At 37.6% G+C, this 20,553-nt stretch overlaps 1 protein-coding gene across 1 annotated transcript in view; it reads right to left on the bottom strand.

Moving 5' to 3' along the window:
* Positions 1-14,587: 14,587 nt before the first annotated feature.
* ngfrb (nerve growth factor receptor b) overlaps positions 14,588-20,553 on the bottom strand; it is a 40,191-nt gene continuing 34,225 nt past the window's right edge. The window contains exons 5-6 of the mRNA XM_058062542.2: positions 19,028-19,188; positions 14,588-17,834 (exon numbers count right to left, since the gene is read on the bottom strand). Of these exons, the coding sequence (XP_057918525.2) occupies positions 17,497-17,834; positions 19,028-19,188 (499 nt within the window). The 3' untranslated portion in view covers positions 14,588-17,496. The remainder of the gene's footprint in view (positions 17,835-19,027; positions 19,189-20,553) is intronic.

The raw sequence follows: 20,553 nt of genomic DNA, 5'->3' as shown, positions 1-20,553 counted from the left end.
TTCTCCATTTACATACAGTGTCTAAATACAGTGCCTAATAATAAAAATAAATTTTTTATTAATTACTGTATATTATGAAATATTCTCCATTTACATACAGTGTCTAAATACAGTGTCTGATAATAAAAATATTATTTTATTAATTACTGTATATTATGAAATATTCTCAACTTACATAGTGTCTAAATACAGTGTCTAATAATAAAAATAAATTGTTATTAATTACTGTATATTCTGAAATATTCTCAATTTACATACAGTGTCTAAATACAGTGTCTAATAATACAAATAGTGTTATTAATTACTATATATTCTGAAAAATTCTCCATTTACATACAGTGTCTAATAATAAAATATTTTTTTATTAATTACTGTATATTATGAAATATTCTCGATTTACATAGTGTCTAAATACAGTGTTTAATAATACAAATAATTTTTTATTAATTACTGTATATTATGAAATGTTCTCCATTTACATACAGTGTCTAATAATAAAATAAATTGTTATTAATTACTGTATATTCTGAAATATTCTCAATTTACATACAGTGTCTAAATACAGTGTCTAATAATAAAAATATTGTTATTAATTACTGTATATTCTGAAATATTCTCCATTTACATACAGTGTCTAAATACAGTGTCTAATAATAAAAATACATTTTTATTAATTACTGTATATTCTGAAATATTCACCATTTACATAGTGTCTAAATACAGTGTCTAATAATAAAAATAAATTTTTATTAATTACTGTATATTCTGAAATATTCTCCATTTACATACAGTATCTAAATACAGTGTCTAATAATAAAAAATAAATTGTATTAATTACTGTATATTATGAAATATTCTCCATTTACATACAGTGTCTAAATACAGTGTCTAATAATAAAAATAAATTGTTAATTACTGTATATTCTGGAATATTCTCCATTTACATTCAGTGTCTAATAATAAAAATACATTTTTATTAATTGCTGTATATTCTGAAATATTCCCCATTTACATACAGTGTCTAAATACAGTGTCTAATAATAAAATACATTTTTATTAATTACCTTATATTATGAAATATTCTCCATTTACATACAGTGTCTATATACAGTGTCTAATAATACACATATATTTTTTTAATTACTGTATATTCTGAAATATTCTCCATTTACGTAGTGTCTAAATACAGTGTCTAATAATAAATTTTTTTTATTGATTACTGTATATTCTGAAATATTCTCCATTTACATACAGTGTCTAAAAATATAAATAAATTAATAATTACTGTATATTCTGAAATATTCTCAATTTACATACAGTGTCTTAATACAGTGTCTAATAATAAAAATACATTTTTATTAATTACTGTATATTATGAAATATTCTCCATTTACATACAGTGTCTAATAATAAAAATACATTTTTATTAATTACTGTATATTATGAAATATTCTCCATTTACATACAGTGTCTTCCAACTCATTTGCCAAAGCCTAATTATGTCAGGAATTAGTGGGCTTAATGGGTATAGTACATAACCCTCCTTCTTTTGCGTATTCTTCCCTCGCACCATATTGACTTTCCACCTCCGTTCACCATCATTGCGGGTGTTTATCAACAAGCTTCTGCTTCCTGTTTGTGGTACCAAGAGACTGAAATTAGATCTGCATCACCGAGGATCCCAGATCGGTATTAACGCAATGTGGAGGAAGGGGGCGGGGTGGTTGTTCATGATTCCCCCAATAAGATGACTTCATTCTGATATGTGACAATGTTTGTGATATGCATGACTATGAAAAGTGGCGTATAAAAAATGGTAGTTTGCTCTACCCATACCAGGCCACAATCGACCACTCCCATTACTAGTCCTGAGGGGAGGGTCAGGGAGTGGATCCCGATCTTTTCACTGTCTCGCTTTGATCCGACTCCAATCCTTGACAGCCGATACCATAGCTGAACACGACACTCTTGACAGCGCTCTCACTGCACAAATCTGGACCCGATTAGGAAGACAAGAATGTGCTCAACTTCCTCTTGGTTCAAATCTGTCTGAGAAGTCACGTTGTTGCTGTCACTTAGACGTCACTTAAAAATAACAATCCCTATATTCAGCTATGGCTGCACGGCGGTTGAGTGGTTAGCGCGCAGACCTCACAGCTAGGAGACCCAAGTTCAATCCCACCCTCTGTCTGTGTGAATGGTTGTTTGTCTATACGTATGTGCCCTGTGATTGGCTGGTGAGGCTGGCACCCCGCCTTTCACCCAAAGACAGCTGGGATAGGCTCCAGCATACTCGTAACCTTAGTGAGGATAAGCGGCATAGAAAATAAATGAATGAATGAATTTCAAAATTAGCAAAATTGTCACATTTCAGGATTTATGTCTTAATGATGTGTTCAAGATATGTAGGATATAAGACAATTGACACTTAAAATGTTTAGTTTTTCCGAAATATTAGGGTATTTAGGATATAATATATATAATGCATAATTAGGATAGGCTGCACGGCATTCGAGTGGTTAACGCGCAGACCTCACAGCTAGGAGACCGGAGTTCAATCCCACCCTCGGCCATCTCTGTGTGGAGTTTGCATGTTCTCCCCGTGCATGCGTGGGTTTTCTCCGGGTACTCCGGTTTCCTCCCACATTCCAAAAACATGCTAGGTTAATTAGCGACTCCAAATTGTCCATAGGTATGAATGTGAGTGTGAATGGTTGTTTGTCTATATGTGCCCTGTGATTGGCTGGCTGGCCACCAGGGTGTATATATACATATATATATATATATATATATATTTTATCACGTACCGAAGTACAAGGTGATATGACCACACATTATGTCATTGTATGGTCATTATGTCACCTTGTACTTCGGTATGTGATAAAAAAAAACTATATTAGGAAAGCAGGAAGTGAACAAATGTAACAGTTACTGATTGTAAATTGAACCCTCGAACGTGAGTACTTTGGTAATGACTTAATACTAACAACTTTTAGTAACGATAAGTCACCGCGTACTTTGGTACTTTGACAAAAAAAAAAATTAAAAACAAAAACAAACAAAAAAAACTATTAGGAAAGCAGGAAGTGAACAAATGTAACAGTTACTGATTGTAAAAGTACCAGATGGGGAGGTAGGATTTTTTTTATGACCTAAAAAAATCAGTAACTGTTACATTTGTTCACTTCCTGCTTTCTTAATATAGTTTTTTTTTTATCGTACCAAAGTACGAGGTGATATGACCATACACCATACATATAAAGACATAATATGTGGTCATATCACCTTGTACTTCGGTACGTGATTAAAAAAAACTATATTAGGAAAGCAGGAAGTGAACAAATGTAACAGTTACTGATTGTAAATTGAACCCTCGAGCGTGAGTACTTTGGTAATGACTTAATACTAACAACTTTTAGTAAAGATAAGTCACCGCGTACTTTGGTACTTTGACAAAAAAAATAATTAAAAACAAAAACAAACAAAAAAAACTATTAGGAAAGCGGGAAGTGAACAAATGTAACAGTTACTGATTGTAAAAGTACCAGATGGAGAGGTAGGATTTTTTTTATGACCTAAAAAAATCAGTAACTGTTACATTTGTTCACTTCCTGCTTTCTTAATATAGTTTTTTTTTATCGTACCAAAGTACGAGGTGATATGACCATACACCATACATATAAAGACATAATATGTGGTCATATCACCTTGTACTTTGGTACGTGATAAAAAAAAACTATATTAGGAAAGCAGGAAGTGAACAAATGTAACAGTTACTGATTGTAAATTGAACCCTCGAACGTGAGTACTTTGGTAATGACTTAATACTAACAACTTTTAGTAAAGATAAGTCACCGCGTACTTTGGTACTTTGACAAAAAAAAAAAAATTAAAAACAAAAACAAACAAAAAAAACTATTAGGAAAGCAGGAAGTGAACAAATGTAACAGTTACTGATTGTAAAAGTACCAGATGGAGAGGTAGGATTTTTTTTATGACCTAAAAAAATCAGTAACTGTTACATTTGTTCACTTCCTGCTTTCTTAATATAGTTTTTTTTTTTATCGTACCAAAGTACGAGGTGATATGACCATACACCATAGTACATATAAAGACATAATATGTGGTCATATCACCTTGTACTTTGGTACGTGATAAAAAAAAACTATATTAGGAAAGCAGGAAGTGAACAAATGTAACAGTTACTGATTGTAAATTGAACCCTCGAACGTGAGTACTTTGGTAATGACTTAATACTAACAACTTTTAGTAAAGATAAGTCACCGCGTACTTTGGTACTTTGACAAAAAAAAAATTAAAAACAAAAACAAACAAAAAAAACTATTAGGAAAGCAGGAAGTGAACAAATGTAACAGTCACTGATTGTAAAAGTACCAGATGGAGAGGTAGGATTTTTTTTATGACCTAAAAAAATCAGTAACTGTTACATTTGTTCACTTCCTGCTTTCTTAATATAGTTTTTTTTTATCGTACCAAAGTACGAGGTGATATGACCATACACCATAGTACATATAAAGACATAATATGTGGTCATATCACCTTGTACTTCGGTACGTGATAAAAAAAACTATATTAGGAAAGCAGGAAGTGAACAAATGTAACAGTTACTGATTGTAAAAGTACCAGATGGAGGGGTAGGATTTAATAAGCTTTGCTTCTTCCTACTCCTTTTGGACATGTGGAACTGTGAACTGATTATGGGATGCATTCAATTGTAATCTGATGCATGTTCAAATGAAATCAAACCATTACCATTACTATAAAAAGTGGAAAAAGCATAATAGATCCTCTTCAATGTGCTTATGGAGGATTGAAATGTATACTATTTTCCCTGTAATTGCATGTGATGTAGTTTTTGTGCATATTCCAATAACCAGGCTGGGAAACTGATGCTACAGGTGGGCCCCATGCAGCAAAGCAGCATTATCAATGAACAGCAATCTGAGCCTTCCCGAATTAAACTGAGAGAAAAGCCTTTTAAACAGCGGCTAGCCCACCTTCCCCTGGGATATACCCCCGACCCCCCACCCTTCGCCACCCCACTGTGTACTGTGAGCGTGATGAATCAGTCCAGAGAACACAGTCGGCACATGTGTTAACAATGCTAACAGTTTAGGGAATTTTTTTTGGAATACTTCCTTCCCCTCGCCGTGTGCTTTGCATACAGCACAGACATGTTGCAGCGTATCGTGCCTCAGGTCTGTCCACCCCCCATCCCCACCTCCGCCCCCTCCCAGTTGTCAACACACACATTAGAAAATACCTGAACCTCACCTTGCTTGAATTCTTCACCAAAATACCATTAGATGTAAATGGACTTTTTCAGGAAAATAATATACTGTATAAATAATAAAGTGTATTAAATAATTCCAGTGCTGCACGGTGGTCGAGTGGTTAGCGCACAGACCTCACAGCGAGGAGACTAGGGTTCAATCCCACCCTCGGCCATCTCTGTGTGGAGTTTGCATGTTCTCCCGGTGCATGCGTGGGTTTTTTCCGGGTACTCCGGTTTCCTCCCACATTCCAAAAAACATGCTAGGTTAATTAGCGACTCCACATTGTCAGTGTGGGCAAACTATGGCCCGGGGGCCACATGCGGCCCACCAAGCGTTTGAATCCAGCCAGTTGCTTTCTAAGTATTTCAACTGGCAACATGACTTGCGACTTATTTAGTAAAAAAAAAAAACAACAAAACTGTAAAATTAAATTACATAGTTTGATGTAGTCTGATGTTTAAAGGGACATGAGAACATACTGCTGATAGTATAACACTTTTAATAATAAAAAATAATTCAAGGAGGGCTGCACGGCGGACGAGTGGTTAGTGCGCAGGCCTCACAGCTAGGGGACCTGAGTTCAATCCAAAAACATGCTAGGTTAATTGGCGACTCCAAATTATCCATAGGTATGAATGTGAGTGTGAATGGTTGTTTGTCTATATGTGCCCTGTGATTGGCTGGCTGGCCACCAGTCCAGGGTGTACCCTGCCTCTCGCCCGAAGACAGCTGGGATAGGCTCCAGCACCCGCCGTGACCCTCGTGAGGATAAGCGGTAGAAAATGAATGAATGACTAGTGTTTGGGGCTGCACGGCGGACAAGCGGTTAGCGCACAGGTCTCACAGTTATGAGACCCGAGTTCAATTCCACCCTCGGCCATCTCTGTGTGGAGTTTGCATGTTCTCCCCGTGCATGCGTGGGTTTTCTCCGGGTACTCCGGTTTCCTCCCACATTCCAAAAACATGCTAGGTTAATTAGCGACTCCAAATTGTCCATAGGTATGAATGTGAGTGTGAATGGTTGTTTGTCTATATGTGCCCTGTGATTGGCTGGCCACCAGTCCAGGGTGTACCTTGCCTCTCGCACGAAGACAGCTGGGATAGGCTCCAGCAGGATAGGACAAGCGGTAGAAAATGAATGAATGAAATAATTCCAGTCTGTATAAAAAAAGTTGCTTTATTTACTAACACCCTTTATTATGGAAGTCTGTGTTACACTGAAATTAATAGCAAAATATTGCTGCAGGCTCTTTGTCTTTCTTGGATGTCTAGACAGATGTGGGAAAGCTTATGTGTCACACTGCAGCGCTCCATTCGATCCTCCTTTACCTCACTTCTTTATTTAGCGACCGTATCGGTGGAATATCAACATCATCCTCGCTTTACAGTACACCTTGGACACTTGTCCTTGGTTGGTCTCAACGTGAATCAGGCCTTGAAACAACAAAATGCGGCCATGTCTGTTATCTCATTTGATCAGAAGTAACACAGGACGCATAGCATGCATTCAAGAAAACAGGCTAGTACAGGCCTGTAATTCTTTAGATGTTGTTGCGGGGTCTTTTGTGACCTCTTGGGTGAGTCATTGCTGCGGTCATTGGTAATTGGGGTCATTTTGGTTGGCCTGCCACTCATGGGAGGGTTAACCACTTTTACATGTTTTAGGCATTTATGGATAATGGCTCTCATTGTGGTTTGCTGGAGTCCCGAAGCTTAAATTTTTTTTTTTCTATAACCTTTTCTAGACAGATCTCAAATAGATATCAATGAATTGGTTATGTTTTGATAGGGGGCAATCACCTATTATGTTCATTTTCGGCCCTTTGTATTGAAGTGTGGAGTCCTATAGAGCAGCTACACACAATAAAAAATTAAATTAAATTAAAAAACTGGCGACTCCAAATTGTCCATAGGTATGAATGTGAGTGTGAATGGTTGTTTGTCTATATGTGCCCTGTGATTGGCTGGCTACCAGGGTGTGTATATATATATATATATATATATATATATATATTTTATCACGGACCGAAGTACAAGGTGATATGACCACACATTATGTCATTGTATGGTCATTATGTCACCTTGTACTTTGGTATGTGATAAAATATATATATATGTATATATATATATATAAAAACTATATTAGGAAAGCAGGAAGTGAACAAATGTAACAATTACTGATTGTAAATTGAACCCTTGAGCGTGAATACTTTGGTAATCACTTAATACTAACAACTTTTAGTAAAGATACCTCGTACTTTGGTACTTTGACAAAAAAAAATTAAAAAAACAAAACAAAAAACCCCAAACTATATTAGGAAAGCAGGAAGTGAACAAATGTAACCGTTACTGATTGTAAAAGTACCAGATGGAGGGGTAGGATTTTTTTTATGACCTATGAATGTTGTATTATCATGTTAGACGATAGTTTGAGACAACTCTGAACACTCTGTTTCAGAGTTATTTCTAACACCGGCTCACTGTGACATCACAGTGAGACTTCCTGAGCTGAGTAGGACCAATCACAGCTGAGTGGGCGTGTCAAGAAAGAAATGAAATCAGACCGTTTTGGAAACACAGCTGGAAGAGGTGCAGATTCTGGAAGATTTAGAAAGCTTTTCCGTGTGTGTTTTTGTGTGGAACTGCTCTATAGAAGTCAATACAACTCAACACAAAGGGTTTTCTGTCTGATGCATGTTCAAATGAAATAAAATCATTATCATTACCATTACCATTACCATTACCATTACCACCTTTTCTTCTGGCCAGACTCACTGAAACTTGTTACCGTGGCTGCCGCCATGTTTTGATTCTGAATAGTGTTGTGGCGTTCGTGAACGAACGGGTCAAAAGAACTTCAAGAAAGAATTTCAAGAAAGAAATGAAATCAGACCATTTTGGAAACACAGCTGGAAGAGGTGCAGATTCTGGAAGATTTAGAAAGCTTTTCCGTGTGTGTTTTTGTGTGGAACTGCTCTATAGGAGTCAATACAACTCAATACAAAGGGGTTTCTGTCTGATGCATGTTCAAATGAAATAAAACCATTACCATTACCATTACATTACCATCACCATCTTTTCTTCTGGCCGGACTCACTGAAACTTGTTACCGCGGCTGCCGCCATGTTTTGATTCTGAGTAGTGTTGTGGCGTTCGTGAACGAACGGGTCAAAAGAACTAGTTCTTTTTTGCGAACGAATGAACCGCCCATAAAATACCCGTTCAGTCCGCCAGCCGTTTTGTTCATGACCGACACAGCGCTAGTTAGTGAGCTGTTGAGTCGGAACGAACGACTCGACACCACTGACCGGATCATCACAGCCTAACCACCAATTGACTGAAATGAACGGCTCTTTTTACCGAATGAAGCAGAATGATCCTGTTCACTGAAATGAACATTTTTGAAGTGAAGGCTCATCAACATGCAGTTCTTGTGTCGACGTATTTTTTGTGTTGATGTCATCGACGCCTTAATCACAATATTAATGGAGTTATGGCGGAGGTTTGAGCTCTCTGATTAAATGACTTTATTACGTTTTATTGCTTGTGTGCACCTGCTGCTTCAAATGAGCAAACCGAGACAACGGTAATGTACACAAATGTACACAACGTTGTCAAATGTGATGCAGTCAGACTCCAAACCACCAACGGCTCTGTTTCCAGGCCCCTTAATAGAATTTCCATAGAGTGGACTCTCTCCCGCCTTCTTACGTCTCCTATGTCCATTTGCTCGGAGTACAGAAATAATTTGATCTCTCTTCACTTAATTGGTGAAGCTCCCCTCTGTTTTTTTTCCCCCCTCCAACAAAGCGAACAAGGAGGAGGAGTGTTGGAAAAAGATAAGTGGGTGAACCACGTCACTTCATTTATACGGACGAGCGGATTAAAGGCCATATGTTGCTGAAGGTGGTCCATTCTTAAATTAAATTAAAGTAGCATCCTATTTTAATATGAAGTTGTACCTAATCTTATGGCTACTTGAAGCCAAAGCAAGCAAACTCAGAACCCCCCCCCCCCCCCAGCTTCCCCCAAGAGATCTCAATGTGTATTATTGTGAGACGAACCTATGGGAACATCTTTCAACGGCAGCCTCCTGAGGGAGACTTCCTTTCCTGTTTTATCCCAGAAGTCATTTCAAGAGTAAAAAAAAATATCATTTTAAATGTTATGGTGAGTCATAAAAGCGTGCATAAGTCAATATTACACATCTCAAAATATACCATGCGGATTATGAATAGATTGAGATACATCGCTTAGCTTGGCGCTATTTAGCCAAGCTAACTTTTTGCGTCATAGTCGTTGCTTAAGTAGTAGTTGCCATGACACTAGCATGTTGAAGTAATGGTTTTATTTCATTTGAACATGCATCAGATTACAATTGAATGCATCCCATAATCAGTTCACAGTTCCACATGTCCAAAAGGAGTAGGAAGAAGCAAAGCTTATTAAATCCTACCCCTCTATCTGGTACTTTTACAATCAGTAACTGTTACATTTGTTCACTTCCTGCTTTCCTAATATGTTTTTTTTTATCACGATAAAAAACAAAACAAAACTTAAACTATATTAAGAAAGCAGGAAAAAGGGGTGGGATTTTTTTATGACCAAAAAAAATCAGTAACTGTTACATTTGTTCACTTCCTGCTTTCTTAATATAGTTTAAGTTTTGTTTTTTATCGTGATAAACAAGTGTAACAGTTACTGATTTTTTTAGGTCATAAAAAAAATCCTACCCCTCCATCTGGTACTTTTACAATCAGTAACGGTTACATTTGTTCACTTCCTGCTTTCCTAATATAGTTTTTTTATCACGATAAAAAACAAAACAAAACTTAAACTATATTAAGAAAGCAGGAAAAAGGGGTGGGATTTTTTTTATGACCAAAAAAATCAGTAACTGTTACATTTGTTCACTTCCTGCTTTCTTAATATAGTTTAAGTTTTGTTTTTTATCGTGATAAACAAGTGTAACAGTTACTGATTTTTTTAGGTCATAAAAAAAATCCTACCCCTCCATCTGGTACTTTTACAATCAGTAACGGTTACATTTGTTCACTTCCTGCTTTCCTAATATAGTTTTTTTTATCACGATAAAAAACAAAACAAAACTTAAACTATATTAAGAAAGCAAGAAAAAGGGGTGGGATTTTTTTTATGACCAAAAAAAATCAGTAACTGTTACATTTGTTCACTTCCTGCTTTCTTAATATAGTTTAAGTTTTGTTTTTTATCGTGATAAACAAGTGTAACAGTTACTGATTTTTTTAGGCCATAAAAAAAATCCTACCCCTCCATCTGGTACTTTTACAATCAGTAACTGTTACATTTGTTCGCTTCCTGCTTTCTTATTTATTTATATATTTATATTTATTTATATATTTTTAGTATATATATTTAGTGTATATATATTTTTTGTGTATATATATATATATATATATATATATATATACTATTTTAATATCATGTACCGAAGTACAAGGTGACATAATGACCATACAATGACATAATGTGTGGTCATATCACCTTGTACTTCGGTACGTGATAAAAAAAAATATATATATATATGTATATTAGGAAAGCAGGGAGTGAACAAATGTAACAGTTACTGATTGTAAAAGTACCAGATGGAGGGGTAGGATTTTTTTTACCGAAGTACAAGATGACATGACCATACAAAGACATCAATTTTTAATTTTTAATTTTTAATTTTTAATTTTTAATTTTTAATTTTTAATTTTTAATTTTTAATTTTTAATTTTTAATTTTTAATTTTTAATTTTTAATTTTTAATTTTTTGTCACGTAGTACAAGTACAAGGTGATATGACCATACAATGACATAATGATGCCATAACAGTAGTAGTATGACATAATAGTATAACAGTATAGTAATGACATAATAATAATAATAATAATAAAAGTTGAAATAATGTTGAAACAAAAAAATCCCAGCAAAAATGAAGAAAATAGAGCTGAAGGAACTGTAAAGAGGAAAAGCTTGAATGTTAACAAATAGTGAGAAGATGGTTAGCGTGCAGGCCACACAGCTAGGAGAGCATGCAAACCATACTTGTGAGGGATTCAGTAATGGAATAGAAGGGGACATAGGATGGACCCATGAGGGACACCGTCAGTGATTTAGGCAATGGAAGAGGGAAAACTGAAGTGCACCACTAAAATGTTTAGTACAATAATTGTTTTTATGATATTTTCCGGTCGAGTGGTTAGCGCGCAGACTTCACAGCTAGGAGACCCGAGTTCGATTCCACCCTCGGCCATCTCTGTGTGGAGTTTGCATGTTCTCCCTGTGCATGCGTGGGTTTTCTCCGGGTACTCCGGTTTCCTCCCACATTCCAAAAACATACTAGGTTAATTGCCGACTGTATAGGTTAATTAACTCTAATTAACTCCATAGTTAATTGTTGATACCATAGGTATGAATGTGAGTGTGAATGGTTGTTTGTCTATATTGCTCTACAAGTTGCTCTACAAGTGTTCTCTACCTGAACTAAACATGGCCGACATGCTCTTTCACCGCTTTCACATCTCTGCTTCACGTCCAAACATTCCTCCCTAACGACCCCCTGGAGGTTCCCAGCGTGAATGTGTTTCCCATTTGGATCCATGTTGACTTCCGAAAGCGGTCCCGGCTATTGGGATTTGAGTCTAACTTGACCCTACGCTGACTTTGGAATAATATAGAAGCTGTGAGGGCAAATGTTGCCGGCGTGTGTCGTTTCACGCATCGTTAGCTTCCCGTGTCACTCCGTGGACTTAATTGACTTGACGGACTGTTTGTTGTCTTTTAGCGCCGGGACATGCGTGAAGCGGGAATTACTTCTTGCTACTTTAGCCTCTCTTGAGTCTTGTTTGGCTAGGATTACATTTAGGGATAGGCCCATATGGAGGTTTTTGAGCCGATACCGATTTTTTTCCATCACCCTTATCCGATGGCCGATATTTGTGGCCGATATTTGTGACCGATTTGCTCCCGAAATTTACATGAAAAAAATAACATTGATAATAAATATTACAGGTCTCAAGTTTAAACAAATATTTATTGAAATGTAAACACTGAACACAGTCAGATTCAGATTTCTTAAACACACATTTAAGTAAACACTTTCAAGTAAAAAAGTGTTTAATTATTCAGGTATTGTCTATGAAATAACATAAAAAAAAAATTTAACTTAAAAAAAAAAAAAATTAACTTAAGCATAAATAGAACAGCACCTACTGTGCAGAGTAGGATTTAGCTTTGTTAAACAAACATACTTTCAAGTTAAAAAAAGTGTTTGGTGATTTTAATTATTCAAGTGATGTCTATGAAATATAATAAAACAAATATTTTAGCTTAAGTATAAATAAAACAACATTGACTGTCCAGAGTAGGATTTTTTTCGACTTAACCACATGTACTTAATAAAAAGTATTTGGTGCTTTTAATCATTCATTCATAACTATGAATTTAAATTAAAATTAAATTTGGTGCTTTTAATCATTCATTCATAACTATGAATTTAAATTTAAATTAATTAATTTAAATTTAAAATTAATTAATTAAATAGCTTTTAATCATTCATTCATAACTATGAATTTAAATTTAAATTAATTAATTTAAATTTAAAATTAATTAATTAAATAGCTTTTAATCATTCATTCATAACTATGAATTGAAATTTAAATTAATTAATTTAAATTTAAAATTAATTACTTAAATTAATGGTTATGAATGAATGATTAAAAGCACCAAATACTTTTTATTTTAAAGTACATGTGGTTAAGTTGAAAAAAATCCTACTCTAAATTTAAATTTACTTAAATTTAAATTTAAAAATTACATTTAAATTTTAAAATTTTAACTCTAACTCTACCTTTAACTTTAAAAAAGACAAACATTTAAAAAAAAGACAAAAATAAAACAAATAAAAAATACATAAAAATAAAAAAAATATATTAGGAAAGCAGGAAGTGAACAAATGTAACAGTTACTGATTGTAAAAGTACCAGATGGAGGGGTAGGATTTAATAAGCTTTGCTTCTTCCTACTCCTTTTGGACATGTGGAACTGTGAACTGATTATGTGATGCATTCAATTGTCATCTGATGCATGTTCAAATACAAAAAAAAAAAACCAATCAAAAACAATATGTCTTTCAATAAACATTGTTTTGTATTTTTTGGTATCAAGTTCTTCTGGACACCAATCTAAGTAGTTAAAAGAGATGGTCTTGCTAACTAGTGATGTGTCGCTCATGAACAAACGGTTCAAAAGAATTAGTTCTTTTTTGTGAACGGAATGAACAAGGTCACCGGCTCTAAAATACCCGTTCAGTCCGTTCAGTTGCAAATGCTTTTTTAAAATTATTATTTGGCTGGAGAGTCAGTTCAAAGTTCCTTTTTTGCAGGGCGGGACTATCTGCGTACTTGCCAGTCTTATCCTAATGGGTTAGCTGACTGAAAGACCGAGAACGAGACATTGGCCGACACTGTCGGAATGAACGGAATGAACGAGGTCACCGGCCCTAAAATACTCATTCAGTTGTTCAGTTTGTTCAGTCCGAACTCGTTCTTTTTTGTGGTCTCGCCATAAGACAGCTGGGGTAGGCTCCAGCACCCCCGCGACCCTCGTGAGGATAAGCGGTAGAAAATGAATGCATGAATAAATTTCAGGGCTGCATGGTGGTGTTCGATTTTTTTGTGAACGGAATGAACGGGTTCACCGGCCCTAAAATACCCGTTCAGTTGCAAATGCTTTTTGTTTTTTTAATTTGGCTTGGGAGTCAGTTCAAAGTTTTTTTTTTTGTAGGGCGGGGCTATCTGCGTGCTTGCCTGTCTTATCCTATCATCGCACCTCGCTCTGTGGGTGGGTGGGGTTAGCCAACTGAAAGACCAAGACATAGAGATTGTCCGACACTGTCGGTGACCTTGTTCATTCCGTTCACAAAAAAGAACTAGTTCTTTTGACCCGTTCGTTCATGAATGACTCTTTTTGTCTTAGTACTGTATGAAGTATGAGTACAATGTTGAGTGTTTTCGTGATGTGTTCGAGTCATCACGTGTTGATTGACCGAAATGAACGGATCTTTTTAGCGAATGAACCGTAATGATCCGGTTCTGAACAGTTTTTCCCACCACTACTGCGAACACAACACAATAAGTTGTTGAATCATACCAGTTGATTGACAAACATCTCGTCCAAGGGGTCATGTCCCAATTCCCATGTCAACAACGTCTGACTAGCGCTGTAGTTCGCCATATAAACATAATAAAAAAAAAACATAAGCGTATTCATAAGCTTTATTATTGTAAGAACCTCTCAAATTCACATTGGGTATAATACAGTATGATGCGTTTAGTATACAAGGAACATTCAGTAATTGTCATAACTGTACACGTTCAGTCACCATGATGGAGTGCTCCCCTCATTTGCATAATCACTACAACACTCTCAAGTGCAAATTCTTATTCTTACAAATACTGTCCACAGAAAATTAAATGTCCGATCACAGTTTCCTTATAGAGGACACGCGTATGTATGTGATTTATTACAGTACTTATTATTATTTATCACGCACAACATGCATTGTGTATGCGCTATTGGTTTGTGTATTGGTCCCAGTATATGTATTTCCTGAAACATAAATCCGTATAATGTACATACATAACTATTTACAAAAAAAATAAGCAAATTGTTACATAAACAAAAAGTGTACAACATCACTACACAACCTAAAATAGGCACTTGTGATGTAAAAGGGACTTATGATGCATTTAAGTGCTACATTAAAAATAATAACAATAAAAAGATAATAAAATACCTTCATTTGAAAAGAATACTACACTATTTGTAACAATGAGGACTTAATAGTTCCTTCAAAGAAGAAAATAGGTGCTCATAATGGGTTCCTCTCCGGGAAGCATCCATTATGAAATCATATTTAATAAGTTTAAGAATGGAATGCATGCATACAGCCAAATAGGCTCCCCTTTGAAGTAATATGGATGTAAACCAAAACATGGTAAATATGTACGTTATAGATTTATGTGTTCATTAGTAGCGACACAATCATTCCACCCTGAGAAAGGAAGCAGAAGAGGAGAGGAAAGACCTGCATTTTGTTTTGCATCCTGATAATACTGTATGTGCGTTGGCTGGGTTCATATTTTCATGCGTTTATTTAATTTTTATGTGTTATTAGGTATCGTATAGCAGGTGTATTAGGCTTTGTGGACACACAGTTGAAAAATATAGGCTTACTGGAGCTGTATATAATGCTCAATATACACGGGATGGGCATGTGTATAAGTAAATGAGGCAAAATAGGGTGCAGTACTTGTTACAACCTGGAGAGGCACTGTTGAATCACTTTTACAGTCTCTGTAATATAAATATTACACTCAAACCTCACAGTGAAACCGAGTTCAATTCCACACTTCCATCTCTGTGACTGATCAGCTTGATCAGTCACAGAATTCTCGCATGTTTGCATGTTCTCCCCGTGCATGCGTGGGTTTTTTTTCCGGGTACTCCGGTTTCCTCCCACATTCCAAAAACATGCTAGGTTAATAAGCGACTCCAAATTGTCCATAGGTATGAATGTGAGTGTGAATGGTTGTTTGTCTATATGTGCCCTGTGATTGGCTGGCCACCAGTCCAGGGTGTACCCTGCCTCTCGCCATAAGACAGCTGGGATAGGCTCCAGCACGCCCGCGACCCTAGTGAGGATAAGCGGTAGAAAATGAATAAATTAATACATTTCCGGGCTGCACGGCGGTTGAGCGGTTTGTGCACATGCCTCACAGATAGGAGACCGGAGTTCGATTCCACCCTGGGCCATGTTTGCATGTTCTCCCCGTGCATACGTGGGTTTTTTCTGGGTACTCCGGTTTTACTCCCACATTCCAAAAAACATGCTAGGTTAATTAGCGACTCCAAATTGTCCATAGGTATGAATGTGAGTGTGAATGGTTGTTTGTCTATATGTGCCCTGTGATTGGCTGGCTGGCCAGCAGTCCAATATATACCCCACCTCTCGCCATAAGACAGCTGGGATAGGCCCCAGCACCCCCCGCAACCCTCGTGAGGATAAGCAGTAGAAAATAAATAAATTTCCGGGCTGCACGGTGGTTGAGCGGTTTGTGCGCATGCCTCACAGCTAGGAGACCGGAGTTCGATTCCACCCTCGGCCATCTCTGTGTGGAGTTTGCATGTTCTCCCCGTGCATGCGTGGGTTTTTTTTCCGGGTACTTCGGTATTCCTCCCACATTCCAAAAACATGCTAGGTTAATTAGCGACTCCAAATTGTCCATAGGTATGAATGTGAGTGTGAATGGTTGTTTGTCTATATGTGCCCTGTGATTGGCTGGCCACCAGTCCAGGGTGTACCCCGCCTCTCGTCTGAAGCCAGCTGGGATAGGCTCCAGCACCCCCTCGTGAGGATAAGCAGTAGAAAATGAATGAATGAATGGTTGAAAGACATGGCCACCATTATGCAGAAAGTGTGGGTTCTAACGTGGTTTAGTGACCTCTACAAAAAAAAAAAAACACACCACTGTGAAATTTCGGGGACTGGCAAACACGTCTGTAACATTTGAGCAAGATTGTTTGAAAAACATGGCCGCCATCAACCTAGTTGGTATTGTGTAAGATACAAAAAAATTCAAGCAAAATGAGGTGCAGTACAATGTGACAAACAGCAGAGGCGCTGTTGAGTCATTTTGTTGTTCCTTTTTGTCTTCTTTTTTTTTACATTAAATTTGTTTAAAAAGTACAAAAAAAATATGATGGTCTTTGAAATAAATCTATAACAATAACTTAATAATTTTTCCAAATGCCCATCCCTGGTATATTAGCAATACATGTACCTTATCGTCTATGTGTGTGTTTTATATAATACATCCATGCATATTATATATACATATTATGGACCTATGTGAGAGCGTCTACATTATTTACGATGAGTTCAATGTCAATCACTGTTTACGGTCGTCAGTGTTTTTTGGGGGGCATCACTAAAGTGTGCAAAGGTCACTTTTGGACAAAGTTTATTCCTCATTGAAGAGGTCCATTTGCTGAAATTTAAACATCCTTCCTCTGCTTGTCAGGCTTGCACTGGAATTGAACATAAATTTCCTTCCATGCGGACACGCTCCAGGAGAAAAATAAAAAGTTCCATGTGTTTTATTTAATGCTAAATTCACACCACAGAAGTGGCGGTGGGTTTTGGGGCGGTCGGGCTGAGCGCCAGACTCTGAGCGACGTCGTTGCGGTTGATCTTGCGTAGCGCCGTGCACAGGGCGTCCACGCTAGCGCAGTCCTTGCTCGCCCAGTCGGATAAGAGCGCCCGCACGGGGTGATCCTCCTGGCGGAAGGTGGCAATACGTTGGTCCTCGTAGCCCAGCAGGCCTGCCAGGTTGCACCAGTCCTCCTCCATGTTGCAGTCGCCCTCGTCACCTCCCCTGAACAGCAGCTGCTCCACCTTTTCTCTGGTGTGCAGGGGGAGGAGCAAGCAGGGCTCCTCGTCCATGGTCACCACTAATAAGAGAAAATTCATTAATATTTAGGAAAGCATATAAAAAATAAACATATATCATACTAATATAATGTAAGAAAAAGTTATTCAAGTTTGAAAATGTGCCTATACGGTGGAGAGTTGGCATTGGGTTGTGTGGGGTGCTGGAGCCTATCCCAGCTGTCTTCGGGCGAGAGGCGGGGTACACCCTGGACTGGTGGCCAGCCAATCACAGGGCACATATAGACAAACAACCATTCACACTCACATTCATACCACTTACTGAGCTTGCATAGTAGTAGGTTAATATTCTGCATCATACATTGGTAGTGTATTGTCTGGTTGATGCAGCACAATACTCTTACTGTAGTACTGTAGCTTTATATGTAGTATATATATTACATTCCAGCAGCCATTTTTATTCATTCATTCATTCATTTTCACGAGTGTCGCGGGGGTGCTGAGGCATGCGCACAAACCGCTCAACCGCCGTGCAGCCCGGAAATTTATTCATTTATTCATTTTCTACCGCTTATCCTCACAAGGGTCGCGGGCGTGCTGGAGCCTATCCCAGCTGTCTTCGGGCGAGAGGCGGGGTACACCCTGGACTGGTGGCCAGCCAGCCAATCACAGGGCACATATAGACAAACAACCATTCACACTCACATTCATACCTATGGACAATTTGGAGTCGACAATTAACCTAGCATGTTTTTGGAATGTGGGAGGAAACTGGAGTACCCGGAGAAAACCCACGCATGCACGGGGAGAACATGCAAACTCCACACAGAGATGGCCGAGGGTGGAATTGAACCCTTGTCTCCGAGCTGTGAAGTCTGCGTGCTAACCACTCGACTGGAAAATATCATAAAAACAAGCATTTGTTGTTGTACTAAACATGTTCATTTTAGTGGTGCACTTCAGTTTTCCCTCTTCCATTGCCTAAATCACTGATGGTGTCCCTCATGGGTCCATCCTATGTCCCCTTTTATTCCATTACTTAATCCCTCACAAGTTTGGTAACGGATACCTATCGTTTTAAACTACAAAAAACACTTTCTTTAATCTAAAAACTGCTTCCATTATGCAGTTAGTATTTAATAAAATAAATTATTTTGCTTTATTGATTTCGTACTTTTTCGCTGAATGGATGTTTTCTTGCTAACCGTGTGTCTCATTTCTATCGGGATTGTGTTTGATTCTACTACGAGATTACCCGTGTGTGTCTGAGTCTGGCCCAGCTGTTCCTGCAGACTTTGGCTGTCCACGGAGATGCCGCTGTCACTGTGCAGCTTCTCGCCCTCAGGTGACGGCGTTTGGTTCTGGTTGGACGTGCAGTTGTTGGCTTGTTGCTTGTTCTGCTTGCAGCTGTTCCACCTACACGATGATAGAACAGGGCGGATAAGAAGTCGGTGTGGCGTTCGATTTAAATGAGTTGGATTATTTGGCTTGTGTATGAGCCTTTTATGTGACCACTGTTATGTGACCGTAGCATGAACATATTGTACATTAATAATAACTAGAAAATTCCCACGGAAATTTTAATGGCTTGCCACCTGTGCTGTGAACCTCGGGCCCGGTGTGCCAATGGCTACCATGCTAGCACCTAGCAAGAAAGCCTCAAGTACCAAAAAGGTTAATGCAGTCCCATAATGTCCCCACATCTTGCCATGTGTCTATTTGCATTTAGACATGAGTAAATTAGCTTAAATGCTAACATGCTAACAGCTACCATGGTAGCACCTTGCAAGACAGCCTCAGGTCCCGAAAAGTTTGGGGCAGTCTCACAGTGTCCCCACACCATGCCATGTGAGTATTTGCTTTTGGACATGAGTAAATTAGCTAAAATGCTAACATACTAACAATCACCATGCTAACACCTAGCAAGACAGCCTTAAGTCCAAAAAGTATCCAGGCAGTCCGATAGTGTCCCCACATCATACCATGTGTATTTGCCTTTATATATGAGTAAATTAGCTAAAATGCTAATGCTAACAGTCATCATGCTAGCACCTAGCAAGAGGGCCTCAAGTTTATAAAGTGCCAAGGTTGTCCTATAACCTCCCTACATCATGCCATGTGTGTATTTGCCTTTAGACATGAGTAAATTAGCTAAAATGCTAACATGCTAACAATCACCATGCTAGCACCTAGCAAGAAAGCCTCAAGTACCAAAAAGGTTGATGCAGTCCCATAGTGTCCCCACATCTTGCCACGTGTCTATTTGCATTTAGACATGAGTAAATTAGCTTAAATGCTAACAACTACCATGCTAGCGCCTTGCAAGACAGCCTCAGGTCCCGAAAAGTTTGGGGCAGTCCGATAGTGTCCCCACATCATACCATGTGTGTATTTGCCTTTATATATGAGTAAATTAGCTAAAATGCTAACATGCTAACAGTCATCATGCTAGCACCTAGCAAGAGGGCCTCAAGTTTATAAAGTGCCAAGGTTGTCCTATAACCTCCCTACATCATGCCATGTGTGTATTTGCCTTTAGACATGAGTAAGTTAGCTTACATGCTAACATGCTAGCAATTAGCATTTAGCCACAGAGAGAGTTGAGAAGTTTATCTCAAAAATGAGCCGTTAATCACGTTTCTACGTGGCCGTATGGCTGAGCTACAAGGCTGTGAAAAGTCTGTAAATTCTCATTTTTCCTGGAATGTGGCTGTTCTAAAAATAGAACAGGTGTACCTAATCTAGTGGCCCATTTTTGAACGTTTTGGTGAATAGCGTCGC

This window comes from Doryrhamphus excisus, unplaced genomic scaffold, assembly GCF_037039965.1.
Source record: "Doryrhamphus excisus strain RoL-2023G ecotype Guam unplaced genomic scaffold, RoL_Dexc_Guam_v1.1 HiC_scaffold_24, whole genome shotgun sequence".
Taxonomy (NCBI): Eukaryota; Metazoa; Chordata; class Actinopteri; order Syngnathiformes; family Syngnathidae; genus Doryrhamphus; species Doryrhamphus excisus.
This window is presented reverse-complemented; position numbering and strand designations above follow the sequence as displayed.